Genomic DNA, 20,976 nt, shown 5'->3' with positions numbered 1-20,976 from the left:
AAAGTGACAAATTTGAGTAGGGATTATTTTATTTACAGAGTCGCCACTTGGAATTGGTTTAAGGTGTTCCAAGTCACCTTTTATTTGAATCCCTAGTCAAAGGAAGGTTTGACTCTATTTTTATCAGTCCGCGAAAATAAAATTCGGGTAAGGAATTTTGTTGACCTTGGAGAAGGTATAAGGCATTCCCCGGGTCCTGTGGTTCTAGCACGGTCGCTTTATTGACTTAAAACTTGGCTTGAACTAATTTTGGACAAACTTTGATTTATATGATTTTCATGTTTTACCTCTCCGCTTTTATCTCTTGATATTAGAAAAATTAAAGAATATTTTGAATAATAAGGTGTCATAACCACACTACGCAAGTGAATGCGTGATCGACGAAATTTTATTATTTAGTTATAACAGCGCTACGCAAGCGAATCCGCAGTCATGACAACGATTGTTAGCACCTTATTTACTTTTGAAAAATTGCTACAATTGTGCTTTGAGGAAAAAATAACCTTTTTTTTTGGAAAATTTATTAAATGTCACTACCACGCTACGCAAGCGAATCCGCGATTATGACAAAAAGATTTTATAAATTAATNCATCGTGGTGCGAGTGACATAGACGATGTTAAACTCTGTGAGCAGGATTTGACATTTTGCGAGCCTGCCAGTGGGCATTGGCTTTTGGAAGACGTACTTCAAAGGATCCATTCTGGATATGAGGTAAGTAGTGTAGGCCAAAAGATAATGTCTCAGCTTCTGAGCGAACCAAGTCAAGGCACAACATGTCCTTTCGAAAATAGTATACTTAACCTCATAATTGGTGAACTTCTTGCTCAAATAATAGATTGCCTGTTCCTTTTTGCATGTTGCATCATGTTGCCCCAAAGCGCATCAAAAGGAATTATCCATCACCGATAGATATAAAAATAAAGGCCTACCAGGTTCAGGCGGAACCAGTACAGGGGGTTTTGACAGATAATCTTTCATCCTGTCAAAAGCTTTTTGGCAATTGTCTGTCCACCTGATAGCGGTATCCTTTTTCAGCAACTTAAAGATGGGCTCGCACGTGGTTGTGAGCTGTGCAATGAACCTATTGATGTAGTTCAATCTCTCGAGCAAACTCATGACTTCCTTTTTGTTCTTTGGGGGTGGCAGATCTCGAATGGACTTTATCTTAGATGGATCCAATTCGATGACTCTCCGGCTGACTATAAAACCGAGGAGTTTCCCAGATGGAACCCCAAATGCACACTTGGCTGGATTAAGCTTATGGTCATACCTTTGAAGCCGTTCGAAGAAATTTTTCAAATCACACACGTGATCAACTTGTGTCTTTGATTTTATGATGATATCATCGACATATACTTCAATCTCTTTGTGCATCATGTCGTGAAAAATGGTGGTCATGGCCGTCATGTAAGTTGCCCCTGCATTTTTTAAACCGAATAGCATGACCCTGTAACAATAAGTACCCCATGGCGTGGTGAAAGCGGTCTTTTCGACATCATCCTCATCCATTAGAATTTGGTGGTACCCAGCATAGCAATCCACGAACGATTGTATCTCATATTTTGCGCGATTATCTACAAGAATGTGGATGTTTGGCAAAGGAAAATTATCCTTTGGACTTGCTTTGTTCAGGTCCCTATAGTCGACACAAACTCTAGTTTTTCCATCCTTCTCTGGCATAGACACAACATTTGCCACCCAGGTGGTGTATCGGACAGCTCTGACCACATTGGCGCTTAGTTGCTTCATTATTTCCTCTTTGATTTTGTCGCTCATGTCTGTTTTAAATATCCGTTGCTTTTGTTGGACTGCTGGAAAACCAGGATACGTAGGAAGCTTATGAACCACCAGATCAGCATTTAAACCCGGCATATCATCGTAAGACCAAGCAAACACATCTCTGTATTTAAATAAAAGTTGAATCAAGGCATCGCTGGTTTTTTGTTCAGTGTGAATGCTTATCTTCGTTTCTCTAACTTCTTCAGGACTTCCGATATTAATTGGCTCAGTTTCATTGAGGTTTGGTTTAGGCTTGTTTTCAAATTGTTCCAACTCTCTTTTTATTTCCTCAACAACCTCATCTTCATCACATTCAACCTCTTGATGCATTATTTCGATATTAGACAGCTTTTTAAGATCTGGGCGTGAATTACGCACGCATGTCATGTTATTAAAGCCGGCATTAACAAAACTGAAATGGAAATAAAATGACAGGACTTAGGAAAAGGAAAAGATAGAAAACTTAATAGGAAACTGAAATGCATTTCATTGAATTCGAAAGGATAGAAGGGTTAACATCAAAACAAAACAATCATACTGAGATGCTTGGATTACAACCCTGAAAGTAACCCAAAATACAAAAAAGAAGCTGGAAAAGCAAACTACCAAGACTCCTTCCTTGTGGGGAGAGGAGTTGCTTCCCAGTTGGTGAGCATGGTGTCTGGGTCAATTGGTTGCATATCGGCACGACTAGTGCCTTCACCAGCCTGGATCATATTCACTTCAGAAAATATCTGGCTGAGGCCATGGCAAATTTCATCAATGTTTGCATGCGCTAAGAAATTTTGACCCTCTCGGAGTCGTGGCTTGACAAAAGTGTAGAAAATGTGAGGGATAGGTTGTTGCAAGACCCATCCATGCTTTTTGCGGTGTTTGGATTTGTTTTCATCTGCTTGTGTTAGCCGGAAGCCTAATCCAAAAGTACCCTGGTTACCGAACGGAGAAATAGGCTCCGAAATTCCTTGCAATGATGCCCCCAAGCCTTTTCCTGGCTTATAACCTTGTCTCATCATAACTGCAGCCACCATTACAGATGTGGCGGAAAGACGAGGATGCAGAATAGGCTTTCCTTCCTCGACATGGTCCACAGCAACCACTTCAAACGCCTGATAGACAATGGACTCAGACCCTTCCTTGGCCTCAATACAGGGGATTAACGGGTCTTTATAAATGGAAGACTCGTCTTCTCCGTGAACAATAATTTCTTGCCTTTCATGTTCAAATTTGAGCATCTGATGCAAGGTGGATGGCACAGCTCGGGCCGTATGGATCCATGGCCTTCCAAGAAGAAAGTTATAAGAAGTGGCCATGTCCACTACCTGGAAGACAATCTCAAAGTCAACTGGCCCAATCGTCATGGTGAGGTTGATCTCCCCAATGGTATCTCTTGCTGAGCCATCAAAAGCCCAGATGCGAACATTGCTGGGTCGGATTCTGTCTGTATCGATCTTCATGCTTTGCAAGGTAGAGAGAGGGCATACATCTACACTTGAGCCTCCATCAACCATGAGTCGCTTCACATAATGACCCTCACATTTGACCATCAAGTTCAAAGCCCTATTGTGCCCGGCTCCCTCCTCGGGAAGTTCATCATTAGTAAAGGAGATTTTGTTCACCTCAAAAAATCTGTTGGCCATCTTCTCTAACTGATTCACTGTGGTTTCCTCTGAGATATGTGCCTCGTTCAGGACCTTGATTAGTACACGGGCATGCTCTTTGGAATGTAGGAGAAGAGATAGTAGAGAGATTTGAGCGGGAGTCTTTCTTAGTTGATCAATGATTGAGTAATCCTGAACTTTCATCTTTTTCAAAAACTCTTCCGCATCTGCTTCAGTGACTGGCTTCTTTATTGGCAAATGGCCTTCTCTAATTTGCTTGGCCTTCCTCAACTCTTCTGGAGAGTAACATCTCCCTGATCGAGTAAAACCTCCAGTTTCCCCCACTTCCTCTATGATTTCCTTGCCTTTGTAGGTCATCACCGTTTTGTTGTAGTTCCAAGGAGTGGTTTTTGTGTTGGCTACAGGGAGTTGCATGGCAGGTTTGATTACGATCGGCTCTGTTATACCTTTCGTACCTCCCTGCTTCTCCCTTTTGTCTGGATGGCCTCCAAGTACATATAACCTTGGGCTTGGAACACTAGAGTGAACTTCCAACCTCGAGATCTTTGGAACAAATAAAGTTGCCTTATTTGAGTTCTGGGCGCCTTTAACAATCAATGGCACGTCTCGGCTGGGACTTACTTCTAGACCTGCTCCTTCTTGAATTGCACCCACTGTCATTTCTGCTCGACCGACCGGCTTGTATTCTTGGTCTCGGCCAATCATTCCAACAAAATGAACATCATTGTGTGCTGGCAACGGATTATTTGTCACGTTAGGAGGGTCCTCGCCATTCGTCACTACAATCAGTTTTTCGGAAATGAGTCTCTCTATGGCTCTTTTCAGAGTCCAACAGTCATCAGTGCTATGCCCTGGGGCACCGGAATGATATTCACATCTAGCATTTGCTTGAAATCCATGCGAATCGGGATGCATATGGTGGGGGGCGATGCGTCCAATTACGCCCATTTGCTTCAGCTTCTGGAATAGACTAGAATATGATTCAGCCAATGGAGTGAATTTTTCTACCGGCCTCTACTCTCGACCATAATCCTGCCTGGGACGAGCATTGTAAGGTGCCCGAAAATTTTGCTGCTGAGGTCGGGGGGCCCTCGGAGCTGGTGCCCGTACCTGCTGATTGGGAGGCCGAGCATATGATTGAGCATTGAACACTGTATATTATGGTGGGCCCACAGAGTATTGAGGAATCGGCGGGGGATAATAATGTTGAGGGTAGCTGGATTGCCCCTGCTGAAATTGCAATGAATTCTTGTGATTTATGTGCCTTGAATGTTGTTGGTTAAGTCTTATGATATGATGGTGCAAGTAAATGGAAACAACCAAATGTGGGTGTGTGATTGTGAAAGTGTTATGTGGTAAGAACTGAGAACAAATGATGGAAAGAAATCGTAAATGATGCACTTGGAACAATTGTGGTAATAACATATTTGGCTTGTTGTGGGTAATTATTGTGGTGACTTAAATTGCTATATGAGTTGNGGGGCTGAATTTGTGTGCTAAAGGCTGTCCAAAAGGTGAAAGGACAGCCTGAAATCTGCTATAGTAGGAGCCAAGGAGTCCTTTCAGCCACCCTATTAAAAAGCAAGCTACTAGTGCCCTATTTTATGACAAAAATATCTAAACTTCAGATTTTAACAACATCAATATCAGACCACTTACTCAAAAACAAATAACTAGAAACCATTTAACTGATTGAACTATTAACCAACAAGGAGAAAGAGAACTTCAAGATTGAAACCAAGCAAGAAACAAGTATTAACCTATGAAGTACTTAAAACTAATCCGCTTGAACCAAAACGAACATTTAGAAATACTAACCTAAAATCAGAACTTAACGACGTAAAGCAAAGCAAAAATACGTCAACAATGACACAAACTAACATAATCAATTAAGCTAAGCAAACAACAACAACAACAACAAAAAATCAGAAAATAGATTAAGAGCTAAATGAAATGATCACTAAACAGAATTATAACAAAACTACAAACAAATGACGGGAAACAGAAAAATCAAATCATGGAGGAAAGCATTAAGGTTCGAGTTTTACCAAATTTGAGTGTTCGAACAGTGGCGGCGTAGTGACGATTGGGTAGTGGTACGACTTCGAGCAAGCTTCTATTGTTGATATTCTCGAAACCAAAACTCCGACGAATCTGAGTCTGGTTTCAATGATATCAACGACACAACCTTTCTCGAGGCCGGTTTGAGAAGTGAAACGAGAGGCAGTGGTTGAGGGGCGGCAGTGACACGGCCAGCGGCGGCGGCGAGACGTCGGCAGTGGGGGTGGATGCCGGTGGTGGTTGGTTTTTTTGAGGTTTTGAGTTGGAGATATGGAAAGAGGGGGAGAAGAGGAGGCCGGTGGTGTAAAATTTTCGGAGTTTGGGGTGGTGGGCGGCAGCTAGGGTATCAGTTAGGCTTAGATCTACGGAGATTAAGAAGGGTTATGGGATTTTGGGGTTCGGATTCACGGAGAGGAGGTTGAGCGGAAGAAGTGGTGAAATTTTGGGGTGGATTGGAGGTTGGCCGCCGCCGGTGGGCGATTTCCGGCGGCGGCGCTGGGGCAACGTGGGGCAGACCTGGGGAGAGAGAAGAGAGAGTGATGAAAGGGGAAGAAGAAAGGAAATAAGGGGAAAATGGGGGAAAATTTTGGGGGTTTTAGGCTTTATATACCTGGGGTGGGGGATAAATAATAACCATTGGATCATGAGGGAATGGATGGGTGAGATTGAGTCTTTGTTGCTTAAACCAAAATGACGTAGTTTCAAGACAAAACTACGTCGTTTTGAGCTCTTTCTTGGCCAACCAACTAATGGACCGGGTATGGCCGAATTGGGTTCAAATTTTGGGCCAATTTTGGCACAATTTTAATTAAAATATACTAGCCCAATCCCTTTTTCCCTCTAATGAATTAATTAAACTAAAAGTCTAGTTCTAAAATCTCCAAGCACACAAAAATAATTATTTAAAACTACAATGTAGAAGAAAGAAACAAAAATTAGGCATTTACAATTAGGAGTCTATTATGTTAATTGATTCACTTTCCGTTTAAAAACAGCTGAATAGACCATGAATTGCGCTATTTACGTTACTGTATTCACAAATACATATTGTGAATACAGTCGAATACAATAATTATCTAGCTGTAATCCCCTGTTTCACGCCGAGTTTTGCTACTGTATTCATGAATACAGTAGCTTAAATACATCGGATACACTCTAAAAAACTTGAAAATATAGCTATAGGAAGTAATATAGTAAATGATAGCTACAACTAGCTAATAACCACTAAACATTAGTGGTTTGTGAAAATTTCCCTTTTCTCTATTATAAGAGATTCGTGTTGAGGTATGTGAGTTCTGAAGAATAACAAACGAAAGGTATTTGTCCAGTTAATTAATTGTTGACCTTGATTCAACTGAATTAATTAATTGGGTAATATAATTACGGAATGAAACATGTGAAGAACCAGGAATGTTATGTGTTCCATCGTTCTTGTAAGAAGAAAAGTATCAATGTTTATTCTCAATTGGTTCAGGACTTGAGCATGCGCGGTGTGAAGCCACGTGGATTCAAACCACGGACGCTCAAGAATTTTGGAGGCCTAAAGTCAAACTTTATTAGGAGGCCTTAAACTTCAAAAAGAAATTTATATTAATTTTTTTCATGTTTTGTAGTTGACATATGTATATTCGGGTAAATAACTAAAAAAAATTCGTAATGCACTACTATGAAGTAAAAATATAAGAAAACAAGAAATTTCAAATCTAAACAAAAAAATATAGAAAGTTAGTAATAATTATAGAACTTGATTCTAGAAGTTTTTAACTTGACATAAGAATAGGATTCTATTGTTTTACTTTGTTTGTTGTAATGCTTAAGAATATGAGAAATAATGAATTTTTTCTTAATTTAAATATCTTTTATCTCTTGGATTTTTTGGAGAATAGACAACATAGTAATTAAAGAAAGAAAAGAGAATGAAAATACAAGTATTATTATGAGAAAAAAAAGGAATATTAATATTAAAATGTAAATTAACTATTAGTCACCATAGATCACATTGGCAAAATAATCAATTTTTTTCTATGATGATCTTATACCTTTTTTCTTATCATAATTCTTTTTTTAGAGGAAATTGCCACATAATTAATATATTATTAATTTTAAAATGGGGCTCTAAATATTTGGTGACCTAAAGCCATTGATTTATGGGAAATTACCAGCTATGTCCATTTATAAGTAGCTCATTACAAAAGTTGGTCAATTCATAAAATATTACTAATATTAGCCAATTAACTATTTGTAGCAAAATTAGATCAAATTTTTGCTTTTTTTAGTGGGTGTTATTAGAATAGATTGGGTACATCTTAAAGAGTTCGAATCTCAGTTTTGGGATGATTTGGTGAAGTTTTGAGGTGGTTTGAATTGAAAATTCGATACAAAAATCGAACATGGAAAAAAATGATATGCGTATCACACTGTGTATCATTTGTGTATCACATATGTATCATATTTGTATCAATTATGTATCACATGTATATCCATGTATACCTGTGTGTGAGATACATGCGTGATACATGTTTGATACATGTGTCGCAGAAGAACTTTTTTGAACTCGATTTAATTACGAATTTTGATACAAAATCACCTCCAATCTTTCTCAAATTTTGTATATTGAGTTATCTATATGTTTTCAATAAATTTTAACTATACCCATTGAAAAAAGTTCCTTTTTTGCTTAGATTTTTGGAATATTATATTTTTTTTTGTATTTCATCACCTTATTTGCTATCTCATCCATGAAATTTCCTTTCCGTCTTGCATCTAATGTTGCTAATCACGTTTAAAAATATGGAAGGAGATTTTTGCATGTGATTCTTTGAGATAAAGAACCTTATTTATTTAATTTTTTAATTTTTGTATGTGCTTGGCTAGTTTTGGTAAATTTATAACTAATAGCTAGAAGTTGGTAAGTTGAAACTTATATGGGACATTTGTGTAAGTTTCCCTTGCTTTATTTGCTTGGCCCTTGGGCCGGCACTGGTTCGAACGACAAACATGAATTAATTAAAATTTCAAGAACGTTTAGAATTAATCTTGAGGCATACCTGGAGTTACACGAGGTTGGCAAATGTCATTGGAATGCACGTGTACATTAAGGGATTGGTTGTGAAATGCTTCGGAAGCAAAGAACACAAAAAGAATAAAATTTGCATGCACGATCAAGGCTTGTGCACGCATGGTCACAGCGCCAGGGTAAACTCAGAAAAGTCAAGGAGAAAACAGTGAACTAACAGTAACCTCCCAAAGCGGCAGCCATCACACAAGAAAAAGATCTGGAAAAAGGGGAAAGATCCTTCACGTCGCACAACGATCCCGCAGGAGGGAGTTAGGAGATGCGGCGCTGCCTTGTACAACTGAGCTGAGTTCTGGAATTACATGTGCGGTAATGGTGCGACGCACTAGAGGAAATTCTGCAGCTGGGCTTATAAATACCCAATGAGAAGAGAAAAAAATGAGACCAAAATTCGTTTGTTCTTGGGAGCATTTAAGTGGAACGAGCCAGGGTATTGAGGCCTATTCAAGGTGAGTTTCGTTGGGTTGTTTTGAGTTGGTTTCAAGTCACTAATACTAGCAAAATTACACGACACATCAGATATATACATGGTAGCCAAATCATTAACACCTAAATTGTTAGAATATACTATAAACCATGCGTTTTGTTATAGTATTATTTATGAAACAATTATTTATATATTTATTCAATTCAATAAAGTTTTATCTTAAATAGATCTGTATTTATTTGTGTGTCCTTTGCTTATATAACAGATGATTTAGTGTATAGAGTTTAGCTTTGTCACGATCCAAATCTCAACATGTTGTGATAGAACAGTACTAAATCAACTGAAAAAAGGAGAGTCGAGGTCTGCGGATGCCAAAGCAACTACCTCAAAAGTCTCTCACAAGTAATGCTCCAAGCCTAGCAACCACCGGGTCCATATGTACCTGGATCTGCACACGAAGTGTAGAGTGTAGTATGAGTACAACCGGCCCAATGTACTCAATATGTAACAGGACTAACCTTGGGCTGAAGCACTGGCGAGCTCAGAAAGGTACAATCCAAATCCAGATAATAACAGTACAAGTATAACAAGGAGATCACAGTATTACTCAGAGAAATCTTATAGTCAGTTTATACACAGTACGTAAATGTAGACATGCTTTCAAATTCAATAATTAAGCTTACCGGTAAAATATGCCAAGTATAGCTAGCATGAGGAATGCTATATCTCTATGTCTACATAAACAAATATGCATATCAAATGCAATGCATCACAATGATACTCCCATGTACTTAAGCTCTTAGGGTACTCAATCTAGCTGTCTCAACTCTTACTCATCACACTCAATTACTCAACATGTGCTCATTGCTGGTACGTCAGACTCCGGAGGAGCGAATCCTACCCAACAGCTAATAAAACCTGTGCGGCGTGCAACCCAATCCCATCATGAATCAAATACCTGATGCAGCGTGCAACCCGATCCCATCATGAATCAATAATGCTTGCTGCGGCGTGCAGCACGATCCCATCAATATCACTCACCATCCGGTCCTCAGGCCCCACCTCAGTCATCAATCTCTCCAATCTCTCGGGCTCACAAATCTCATGCCAATAGTAGAAATGACCTCAGCAGGTCCCAACGGAATATGAATATAGCCTGAACATGATTTCTAACATGGATTGCAGCTCAACTACTCTAACATGTAAGGATTACATGAATAACAATAAGGTTTGATAACTACACGGTACCACGAAATGAACCGAGTCACAATTACTACGGTGCACGCCCACACGTCCGTCACCTAGCATGTGCATCACCTCAACACCAACAACATAACACGAAATCCAGGGATTCATACCCTCAGTATCAAGTTTAGAAGTGTTACTTACCTTAAACCGCGCAAATCCCTACTCCAACAAGTCCTTGCCTTGCGAATCGGCCTCCGAACGACTCGAATCTAGCCACAAATAACTTAATACAATCAATACAAGCTATAGGAGTCAATTCCATACGATAAATCTAAGTTCTTTAACCAAAGCCAAAAAATCAACCTAAGGTCAACCCCAGGCCCACGTCTAGAAACCCGGAAAAATTTATAAATTCCGAACACCCATTAAATAATGAGTCCAACCATACTAAAATTATCCAATTCGGACCACAAATCGACCTTCAATCCTCTAAATCTCACTCTCAAATCCCTAGTCAGAATTTCCCCAAATTTCATTTCAAAAACACCTAATCTAGGTTGGAAATTGAATGGGTATTCAATATTAATGAATAAAAATGACCAAAAGTTGCTTACCTCTTGAAATCTAGTTAAACCCCTCTGAAAAATCGCTACTAGCCGAGCTTGCAAAGTCCACAAATGAAGAAAACTCGGAACCCTTTCGAATTATAACACTATCAGCACTTTCGCACCTGCGGTCCATGATCCGCTTCTACGGAACTGCATCTATGGTTAAAGTTCCGCACCTCCAAAACTCACTTAAGCCCCCGACCAATCGCACCTGCAGTTCCCTCCTCTCACTTGTGGAACCGCTTGTGCGGGCTCACACCCGCTCCTACGCTTCCGCGCCTGCGGAGTCCTTCCACTTCTGCTGCTCCACTCCTTCTTGCCTGTTTCTGCTTCTCCGCTTCTGCGGACTTTCTTTCATACCCGCACTGCTAGGATTCCTCCCCAACTCTCGCATATGCGCCATGGCCGCTTTTGCGGCTCCGCACCTGCGGCCAAAACCTCGCAGGTGCGGTTACACCAGAACAACCCACAGAAATCTCAAAAGTCAAATTCTTGATCTGATTTCAATCTGAATCACTCCCGAGGCCCCTGAGACCCCATCCAAACATACCATCCCAACCTAAAACATCATACGGACTTAGTCGAACCCTCGAATCACATCAAACAATATTGGAAACACAAATTGCACCCCAGTTCAAGCTTATTGAACTAATTGATTTCCAACTTCTGCAATCGATGCTGAAACCTATCAAACCAACTCCGGTTGACCAAGTCTTAAATGACACAACATACCTATTCCAACTTCTGGAACTAAAATCTGATCCAGGTAACAACATAGTCAACTCTTGGTCAAACTTCTCAACTCTTCAACCTGCAACTTTTCCAACTTTCGCCAATTCAAGCCAAAACGACCTACGAACCTCCAAATCAATATCTGGACACACTCCTAAGTCCAAAATCGCCATACGAAGGTATCAGAATCATCACAACTCCATTCCTAGATCATTTACACATAAGTCAACATCCAGTCATCTCTTTCAACTTAGGCTTCCAACCTTAGGACTAAATGTCCCAAGTCCTTTCGAAACATCCTTGGAACCAAACCAACCACCCCGACAATTCACATAACAACAAATGAACATAGAATAAGCAATGCAGGAACGAGGCTATAATACTAAAAACGACCAGCCGGGTCGTTACATTCTCCCCATCTTAAACAAACCTTCGTCCTCGAACGGGTCTAGAATCATACCCGGAGTCTCAAATAGGTGTGGATATCTGCTCTGCATCTACCGCCCAGTCTCCCAAGTAGCCTCCTCGACTGGGTGACCTCTCCGCTGTACTTTCACTGAAGCTATATTCTTTGACCTCAACTTTCGAATATGTCGATCCAAAATGGCCACCTCCTCCACATCATAAGTCAAATCCCCATATAAATGAACCATGCCAAAGTCCAAAACATGAGATGGATTGCCGAAATATTTCTGGAGCATGGAAACTGAAACACTGGATGAACACTCGATAGACTAGGTGGCAATGCAGGCTTGTAAGACACCTCTCCAATCCTCTCAAGAACCTCAAAAGGGCCAGTATACCAAGTGCTCAACTTGCCCTTCTTCCCGAACCTCATAACACCCTTCATGGGCAAAACTCTGAGCAATACCTTCTCCCCCACCATGTAGGCAACATCCGGAACCTTCCTATTGGCATAACTCTTCCGTCTAGGATGTGCCGTGCGAAGCCAATCCTGAATCAACTTAACCTTTTCCAAAGCATCCTGAACCAAGTCAGTACCCAATAGCCCAGCCTCACCTGGCTCAACCAACCAACCGGAGACCAACACTGCCTCCCATACAAGGGCTCATATGCAGCCATCTGAATACTCGATTGGTAGCTGTTGTTGTAGGCAAACTCTACAAGCGGTAGAAATTGATCCCAAGAGCCCCCGAAATCCATGACACAAGCGCATAGCATATCCTCCAATATCTGAGTAGTGCACTCGGACTGTCCGTCCTTCTGATGGTGGAATGTTGTACTCAACTCAATCAGTGTGCCTAACCCTCGCTGCACTATTCTCCAAGACTGCGATATGAACTGCGCGCCCCGACTTGAAATGATGGACACCTGCACACCGTGAAGGCGAAAAATCTCGCGGATATAGATGTCAGTCAACTGCTCCGAAGAATAGGTAGTCCCAACTAGAATGAAATGCGGACTTAGTCAACCGGTTCACAATCACCCAAATAGCATCGAACTTCTTCAAAGTCTGTGAGAGCCCAACTACGACATCCATGGTTATACGCTTCAATTTCCACTCAGGAATCTTAAGCCTCTCAAGTAAACCGCCCAGTCTCTGATGCTCGTACTTCACGTGTTGAGAATTCAAGCACCAAGATAAAAACCTTCACTATATTTTTCTTCATTCTCCTCCACCAGTAGTGCTGCCTCAAGTCCTGATACATCTTTGCAGCACCCGGATGAATGAGATACAACGAACTGAGGTCCTCCTAAAGAATTAACTCACATAGCCCATCCACATTGGGCACACAAATTCGACCCTGCATTCGCAACACCCCATCATCCCCAATAGAAACCTCCTTGGCATCATCGTGCTTAACCGTGTCCTTAAGGACAAGAAAATGGGGGTCGTCATACTAATGCTCTCTGATGCGATCATATAAGGAAGACCAAGAAACCACGCAAGCTAGAACCCGACTAGGCTCCAAAATAAACTGATTGGCCAATGCCTGGACATCTGATGCAAGCGGTCTCTCACCAACATGAATATATGCAAGGCTACCCATACTCACTGCCTTTCTACTCAAGGCATCGACCACCACATTAGCCTTCCCGGGAGATACAAAATGGTAATATCATAGTCTTTAACAGCTCCAACCATCTCCGCTTCCACAAATTTAGATCCTTTTGCTTGAACAAGTGCTGAAGACTCCGATGATCTGTAAATATCTCACAAGACCCGTCGTAGTGATTGTGCCTCCAAATCTTCAATGCATGAACGATGGCTGCCAACTCCAAATATGGGGTAGTTCTTCCCATGAGGCTTCAACTGGCGTGAAGCATAAGCAATCACTCTACCTTCATGCATTAAGACACACCAATTACCAATTCGAGAAGCATCACAATACACTGTATAAGAACCCGATCCTGAAGGCAAAACCAGAACTGGACCTGTGGTCAAGACAGTCTTGAGCTTCTGAAAGCTCTCTTCACACTCATCCGACCACCTGAATGGAGCACCCTTTTGGGTCAACCTGGTCAAAGGTGCTGCAATGGATGAGAAACCCTCCACTAAGCGACGATAATATCCGGCCAAGTGGAGAAAACTCCAAATCTCAGCTGCATAAGACGGTCTGGGCCAACTCTAAACTGCCTCAATCTTTTTCGGATCCACTTAATCACTAAACTGGACACAACGTGCCCCAAGAACGCCACTGAACTGAGCCAAAACTCACACTTGGAGAACTTAGCATAAATCTTCTTCTCTCTCAAGTCTGTAGCACAATCCTCAGATGTTGTGCATGCTCTTCCTGGCTACGTGAGTATACCCGAATATCATCAATAAATACTATGATGAACGAATCAAGATATGGCTGTAATACACTGTTTATCAGATGCATGAATGCAGCTAGGGCACTGGTCAGACCAAAAGACATCACAAGGAACTCGTAGTGACCATATCGGGTCCTGAATGCCATCTTCAGAATATCAGAGTCCCGAATCTTCAACTGGTGATACCCAAACCTTAAATCAATCTTAGAGAACACTCTAACTCCCTGAAGCTCGTCAAATAAGTCATCAATGTTCGGCAAAGGATACTTATTCTTAATTGTAACTTTGTTCAACTGTCTATAGTCAATGCACATCCACATGGTACCATCTTTTTTCTTCACAAAGAGAAGTGGTGCTCCCCAAGGCGATACACTAGGACTAATGAACCCCTTATCAAGAAGCTCCTAAAGCTGCTCTTTCAATTCCTTCAACTCTGCTTGTGCCATACGGTATGGAGGAATAAAAATGGACTGAGTGCTCGGTACCAAGTCAATGCCAAAATCAATGTCCCTGTCGGGCGGCATACTCGACAGGTCTGTAGAAAATACATACAAAAATTTTTGCACTACCGGAACATAATCAATGGCAGGAATATCAACACCAACATCCCTCACAAAATCCAAATATGACAAACACCCCTTCCCAACCACCGTTGGGCCTTCAGATTGGAAATCACCCTACTTGAAACATAATCCAGAAAACCTCTCCACTCGATCCTAGGTAACCCTTGCATCGCCAATGTCACAGTCTTAGCGTGACACTCTAGAATAGCATGACATGGGGACAATCAATCCATGCCTAGAATCACGTCAAAATCAACCATAGTAAGCAATAAGAGATCAACTCTCGTCTACAAACCTCCAACGGTCACCACATATGATTGATACACACGGCCCACAACAATATAATCCCCTACCAACGTCGATACATGAATAGGCGAAACTAATTACTCATAGGGCATATCTAAATAACGAGCAAAATATGATGATACATATGAATAAATGAAACCAGGGTCAAATAATATGAAAGCATCCCTGTGGCATATTGAGACAATACCCGTGATCACTGCGTCTGAAGCAATGGCCTATGGCTTGGTAGGGAAAGCATAGCATCAAGCCTGACCACCACCTAATCGGCCTCCCCCCAGGGCGACCTCTAGCTGCCTGAGCTCCACCTTGAGCTTGCCGAGTGGGTGGTGAAGTAACTGGTGCGGAAGTCATATCCTGACTCCTTTGCTGAACCGGACCTCCAAAAAGACGGGGAAAATACCTCTTCACATTACCAAACTCTCCACACTCAAAGAAACCCCGCTGCGACAAAGGCGACAGGTACTGAATTGACCCCAAGAACCAGAAACTACTAGAACGACCTAGCACAGATAAATCCTAAACTGGTGGAGCACAAGATGAACTCTGAGCTAGGATGGTACTAAGAGATGACTGACCTGGACGAGCACTATATGAACCATGGCTAGTTGATGCACCACGATGAACCGGACAAGCCATCCGAGCAGGCCTATAAGGATGACCCTTATTTTGGTGGGACTGCTCTTTAGAAGAAACATCGCTGAAACCACCCGAACCACGAGGTCTCTTGGCCTCTCTCTTCTTACACTCCTAACTACGGACCTGCTCTAGCCGCCTAGAAATATCGACCACCTCGTCGAACCTAGCACCTGATGCAATCTCCCTAGTCATGACGAAGTGCAGTCTATAGTTGAGGCCATCAATGAACCTCCTAATCCTCTTCCTTTCTGTGGGAACCAACCAGATCGCGTGAGGAGCCAACTCTGAAAATCTTATCTCATACTGGGTCACGGACATACCCTCCTGGTATAGCTACTTAAACTGCCTACATAACTCTTCCCTACGGGTCTGTGGAACAAACTTCTCCAAGAAGAGAAATGAGAACTCATGCCATGTAAGTACTGCAGCGCCGGCTGGCCTGCTCAACTCATAAGCCTCCCACCATCTGAAGGATACCCCCGACAGCTGAAAAGTAGTAAATGAGACTCCACTAGTCTCCAGAATACTTGCCGTGCAAAGGATCCGTTAGCACCTGTCTAAGAAGTCCTAAGCATCCTGTGACAGCCCCACTGAATGCTGGAGGCCTGAGCCTCCCAAACAGCTCTAGCCTCTTCTGCTCCTCGTCACTCATAGGTGTACCCACCTGGGCCTGAGCAACTAGAACCGGCTAGGCTAGTAGTACCCCGGGTGTCTGAAGTCCCTAAACCACCTGCTCTAGAGTACGGGCGGCAGGAGTCTAAGCACCTCCCTACTCCCGAGAAATGGCTGGTGCGGCCTGAACTGAAACCGCTTGAGCAAGGCTAGTGCATACAGTCAATATCTAGGCCAAGGCTTCCTGAAGTCCTAGAATCACAATGGGCACAACTAGTGCTTGAGCTGGTCCCACCGGCTCAACCACATCTAGTATCTGCTCTTGAGCTGGAGCAACTGGTGGCTCCACGGGTGCTGCTATAGCTTTTGAACAAGTTGTACCTCGGCCTCTACTATGGCCCCTACCTCTCGTGGCCCTAGTTAGTGGTAATGGTGGCCAACCCCCGATCCAGTAGCACGTGTCCTTACCATCTTTGAGATAATAGAATAATAGAAGTTTAGTTTCCAGCATCAACAAATCCGCACGACAAGAATGCACGAAAGTGTAGTTTTCCTAATGGTTTGGTAGACTCTCAAAGATAAGTCCAGATGTCTCCGTACCGATCCGCAAGACTCTACTAAACCTGCTCATGACTCGTGAGATCTACGTAACCTAGGCTCTGATACCAACTTGTCATGACCCAAATCTCAACATGACGTGATGGCACCTATCACATTACTAAGCAAGCCAACAATCACAATAACTACACTTCTTTAATTAAAAGCATGATGAAATAAGTTTAACAGCGAAAATCTCATAAATAATCGATAAGAACAGCTACGACTCAAATACAAAATCTCCAAAATTCGGGTGTCACTGAGTACATGAGCTACTAAATAACGACATAGTTAAAACTTCTAATACAGCTGTCTGGAAATATAGAACAATGCTAAATAAACTGAAAAGAAGGAGAGTAGAGGTTTGCGGATGCCAAATCAGCTACCTCAAAAGTTTCCAACAGGTAATGCTCCAAGCCTAGCAACCACCGGATCCAGATGTACCTGGATCCGCAATCCCAGTCATCAATCTTAGTCATCAATTTCTCCAATCTCTCGGGCTCACAAATCTTATGCCAATCAGCCCAAACAATGATAGCATGATGTAGCAATAAAAGACAATAGGGACTGAGTATAAAAATGCAGTTTAAGCAAATAATTCAACAGTAGAAATGACCTCAGTGGGTCCCAATGGAATAATCATATAGCCTAAACATAATTTTTAACAAGGATTATAGCTCAATTACTCTAACACATAAGGATTACATGAATAGAAATAAGTTTTGATAACTACATGGTACCACGGAATCAACCAAGTCACAATTACTAGGGTGCACGCACACACGCCTATCACCTAGCATGTGCATCACCTCAACACCAACCACATAGCACAAAATCCAGGAATTTAGACCCTTATTACCAAGTTTAGACTCAAACCGCGCAATTCCCAACTCCAACAAGCCATTGCCTCGCGAATCGACCTTCGAACGACTCAAATTTAGCCACAAACAACTTAGTACAATCAATGCAAGCCATATGAATCAATTCCATACGATAAACCTAAGTTCTTTAGCCAACGCCAATAAGTCAATCAAAGAAGTCAACCCCAGGCCCACGTCTCGCAACCCAACAAAATTTAAAAAATCCGAACACACATTCAATAACGAGTCAAACAATACAAAAATTATCCAATTCCAACAACAAATCGACCTTCAATCCTCTAAATCTCACTCTCAAATCCCTAGTCCAAGCTTCCCCAAATTTCACCTCAAAAACACCTAATCTAGGTGGGAAATTCAATGGGTATTCAATATTAGTGAATATAAATGACCAAAAGTTGCTTACCTCTTGAAATCTAGTGAATCCTCTCTCAAAAATTGCCACTAGTTGAGCATGTAAATTCCACAAATGAAGAAAACTCGGACTGCTTTCGAATTATAACATTGCTAGAACTTTCGCACTTGCGGTCCATGATCCGCTTCTGCGGAACCGCATATGTGGTTAAAGTTCCGCACCTGTGGAGCTCACTTAAGCCCCCGACCGATCACACCTGTGGTCCCCTCCTCGGACCTCCGGGACCGCTTTTGCAGGCTCACACCCGCTCCTGTGCTTCCACGCCGCGGAGTCCTTCCGCTTCTGCGGCTCCACCCCTTCCTGCCCGTTTCCGCTTCTGCGGATCTTCTTGAGCAGAAGCACATCCGCTTCTGCGAACTTTCTTCCGCCCCTGCGCTGCCAGTATTCCTCCCCAACTCTCGCATCTCCACCTACATGGCCGCTTTTGCGGCTCTGCACCTGCGGCCAAAACCTCGAAGGTGCGGTTACACCAGAATAGCTGCCCATAGAAATTTCATAAGTCCAATTCTTGATCCGATTTCAATCCGAATCTCACCCGAGGCCCCCAGGACAGCATCCAAACATACCAATCTATCCTAAAAAATCATACGGACTTCGACGAACCCTTAAACCATATTAAACAACATTGAAAACACATATCGCACCCCAATTCAAGCCTATTGAACTAATTGATTTCCAACTTCTACAATCGATGCGAAACATATCAAACCAACTCCGATTGACCTCAAATTTAGCACACATGTCTTAAATGATACCACGGACCTATTCCAATTTTCAGAACCAAAATCCTAGCCTGGTAGCAACATAGTCAACTCTTGGTCAAACTTAACAACTCTCTAACCTTCAATTTTTCCAACTTTTGCCAATTCAAGCCAAAACAACCTATGGACCTCCAAATCAAAATACGGACACACTCCTAAGTCCAAAATCGCCATGGAGCTATCAGAACCATTAAAACTCCGTTCCTGAATCATTTACACATAAGTCAACATCCGGTCAACTCGTTCAACTTAGGCTTCCAACCTTAGGACTAAGTGTCCCAAGTCATTTTGAAGCATCATCGGAACCAAATCAACCACCCCTACAATTCACATAACAACAAATGAACATAGAATAAGCAATAAATAGGAAAACGACGCTATAATACTCAAAACGATCGGCTGGGTCGTTACAAGCTTATACGTAGAAGATTAAATCATCGGTTCTTATCTGACATAAAGTTTATGTTCGCAATCTAATTATGAAATTGGACAAACCATCGGAATGGTGTAGCACAAGAATAAATATAATTTATCTTGATTATGGGAATGGCTTAATTCTGACTTCTTGTACTAGTACATTTTGTATGTATTGAATGGATCAAGTAGAGATAAGCATTTTATACTGACTTAATAAAATAATTATCTAGTCCATTAAATGTACTTATACTCTTAATCTTGATATAATTATTATTAGTTGTGTGCATCATTTATTGTTTTGATTTATTAAATGACGGGATACTTTTGCAGGTCAATAAGCCTGGTAAATTGGACAATAATGATATACATTATCAAAATGATAATTAGTTATTAGAATCCGTGTCTTTATTTTGAGATTGATGATACTCCGTTATGAAAGCTTATACGTCTTCATGTGTATATCTGGCCGGTGGATTTCGTATCTAACACATGAAATAAGTTAAACGAAAGTCTAAAGGTAGTAATTAATAAATTAACTTGTTAGTAATTTAATTTGATTGATTAATATCTAAATCTTAGCATGGGAGCTTTTTATGGAAAATTGTCAAAATTGAACTAAGGAGTGCAATTACGAATTTTTAGTGGAAAAATTCATAATTTTGTATGGTAGATATTAATTTCGAAATCCGAAATTAATTCCATAATAGGGAGTCTTGTTAATTAAACTCTATGGTCCCTACTATTCCTAAATAATAAAAAATAAAGGGAACCTTTCCTTGGGGGAAAATAAAACCCAACAAATTTTGGAAAAGGGTTACCCTAAAAAGAGGGAAAAGGGTTACCCTAAAAAGAGGCTATAAATACATGGGTATTTCCTCCATAAGGGTTGGTCGTTTTTTGTGTAGTTTTCCCTGAAATTTCGCCCATCCGAAAATCACTCTTTTCGGATATTATTTGGGTAACACAGTATATGAATGTGGGACATTTTCTGGAGGCCGTGATGGTGCTGCTCTGGAACAGGAGACCAAATAAATTCCATATGTGCTAATTGTTTACTTTACACGTGAATTCGATATCAAAATTGTTTTCGTAGCGTTATATAATCCAACAATTAGTATCAGAGCCTATTCACATCTAATAAGATAATTAGGATGATAATGAAAAATGAACATCATGCTAGTATGTGAGTTTTGAATTACTGAAAAACTACACTGCTCATGGTACGAATATTTGTTTCGAGAATTTTGATTATTCTATAAATCATGTAATATCAATTTATTATTGTTGATAATTGATGAGAATAATTTTAAAATCAAGCTAATCCTAGAAAAATGCAAAACTCAGTTTTCAGCCAAATTGGTCATGAAATCGGAGGTCAACACGTTGACGGACTTCGATTGACCTGAAATTTGGCGGGTCCATCAAAAATAGCCAAGTGGTTAATAACCATCAGTGTTGCTCATGGTCTAAGCTAGTTTTCGAGCATTCAGGGTGTGCACGGTAAAATCGGGGGGTCCAATT

At 41.3% G+C, this 20,976-nt stretch overlaps 1 protein-coding gene across 1 annotated transcript; it reads right to left on the bottom strand.

The window, feature by feature from the left end:
- On the bottom strand, positions 885–4,348 carry LOC109224245. The gene is made up of 2 exons (XM_019388832.1): positions 2,420–4,348; positions 885–1,070 (listed from the first exon to the last, which is right to left on the bottom strand). Exons 1-2 carry the CDS (start codon positions 4,346–4,348, stop codon positions 885–887), a joined length of 2,115 nt encoding a protein of 704 aa, XP_019244377.1.

The sequence above is a fragment of the Nicotiana attenuata genome, chromosome 3, assembly GCF_001879085.1.
Source record: "Nicotiana attenuata strain UT chromosome 3, NIATTr2, whole genome shotgun sequence".
Classification (NCBI taxonomy): Eukaryota; Viridiplantae; Streptophyta; class Magnoliopsida; order Solanales; family Solanaceae; genus Nicotiana; species Nicotiana attenuata.
The sequence above is the reverse complement of the archived record's forward strand: the minus strand, read 5'-3'. Positions and strand labels throughout refer to the sequence as shown.

Coding starts and splice junctions, on each gene's coding strand:
- LOC109224245 (XM_019388832.1), bottom strand. CDS start 4,348: ATGGGCGTAATTGGACGCATCGCCCCCCACCATATGCATCCCGATTCG. Junction 1,071..2,419: donor CCATGCTCACCAACTGGGAA/GCAACTCCTCTC, acceptor TTCATTGCACAG/CTCACAACCACGTGCGAGCC.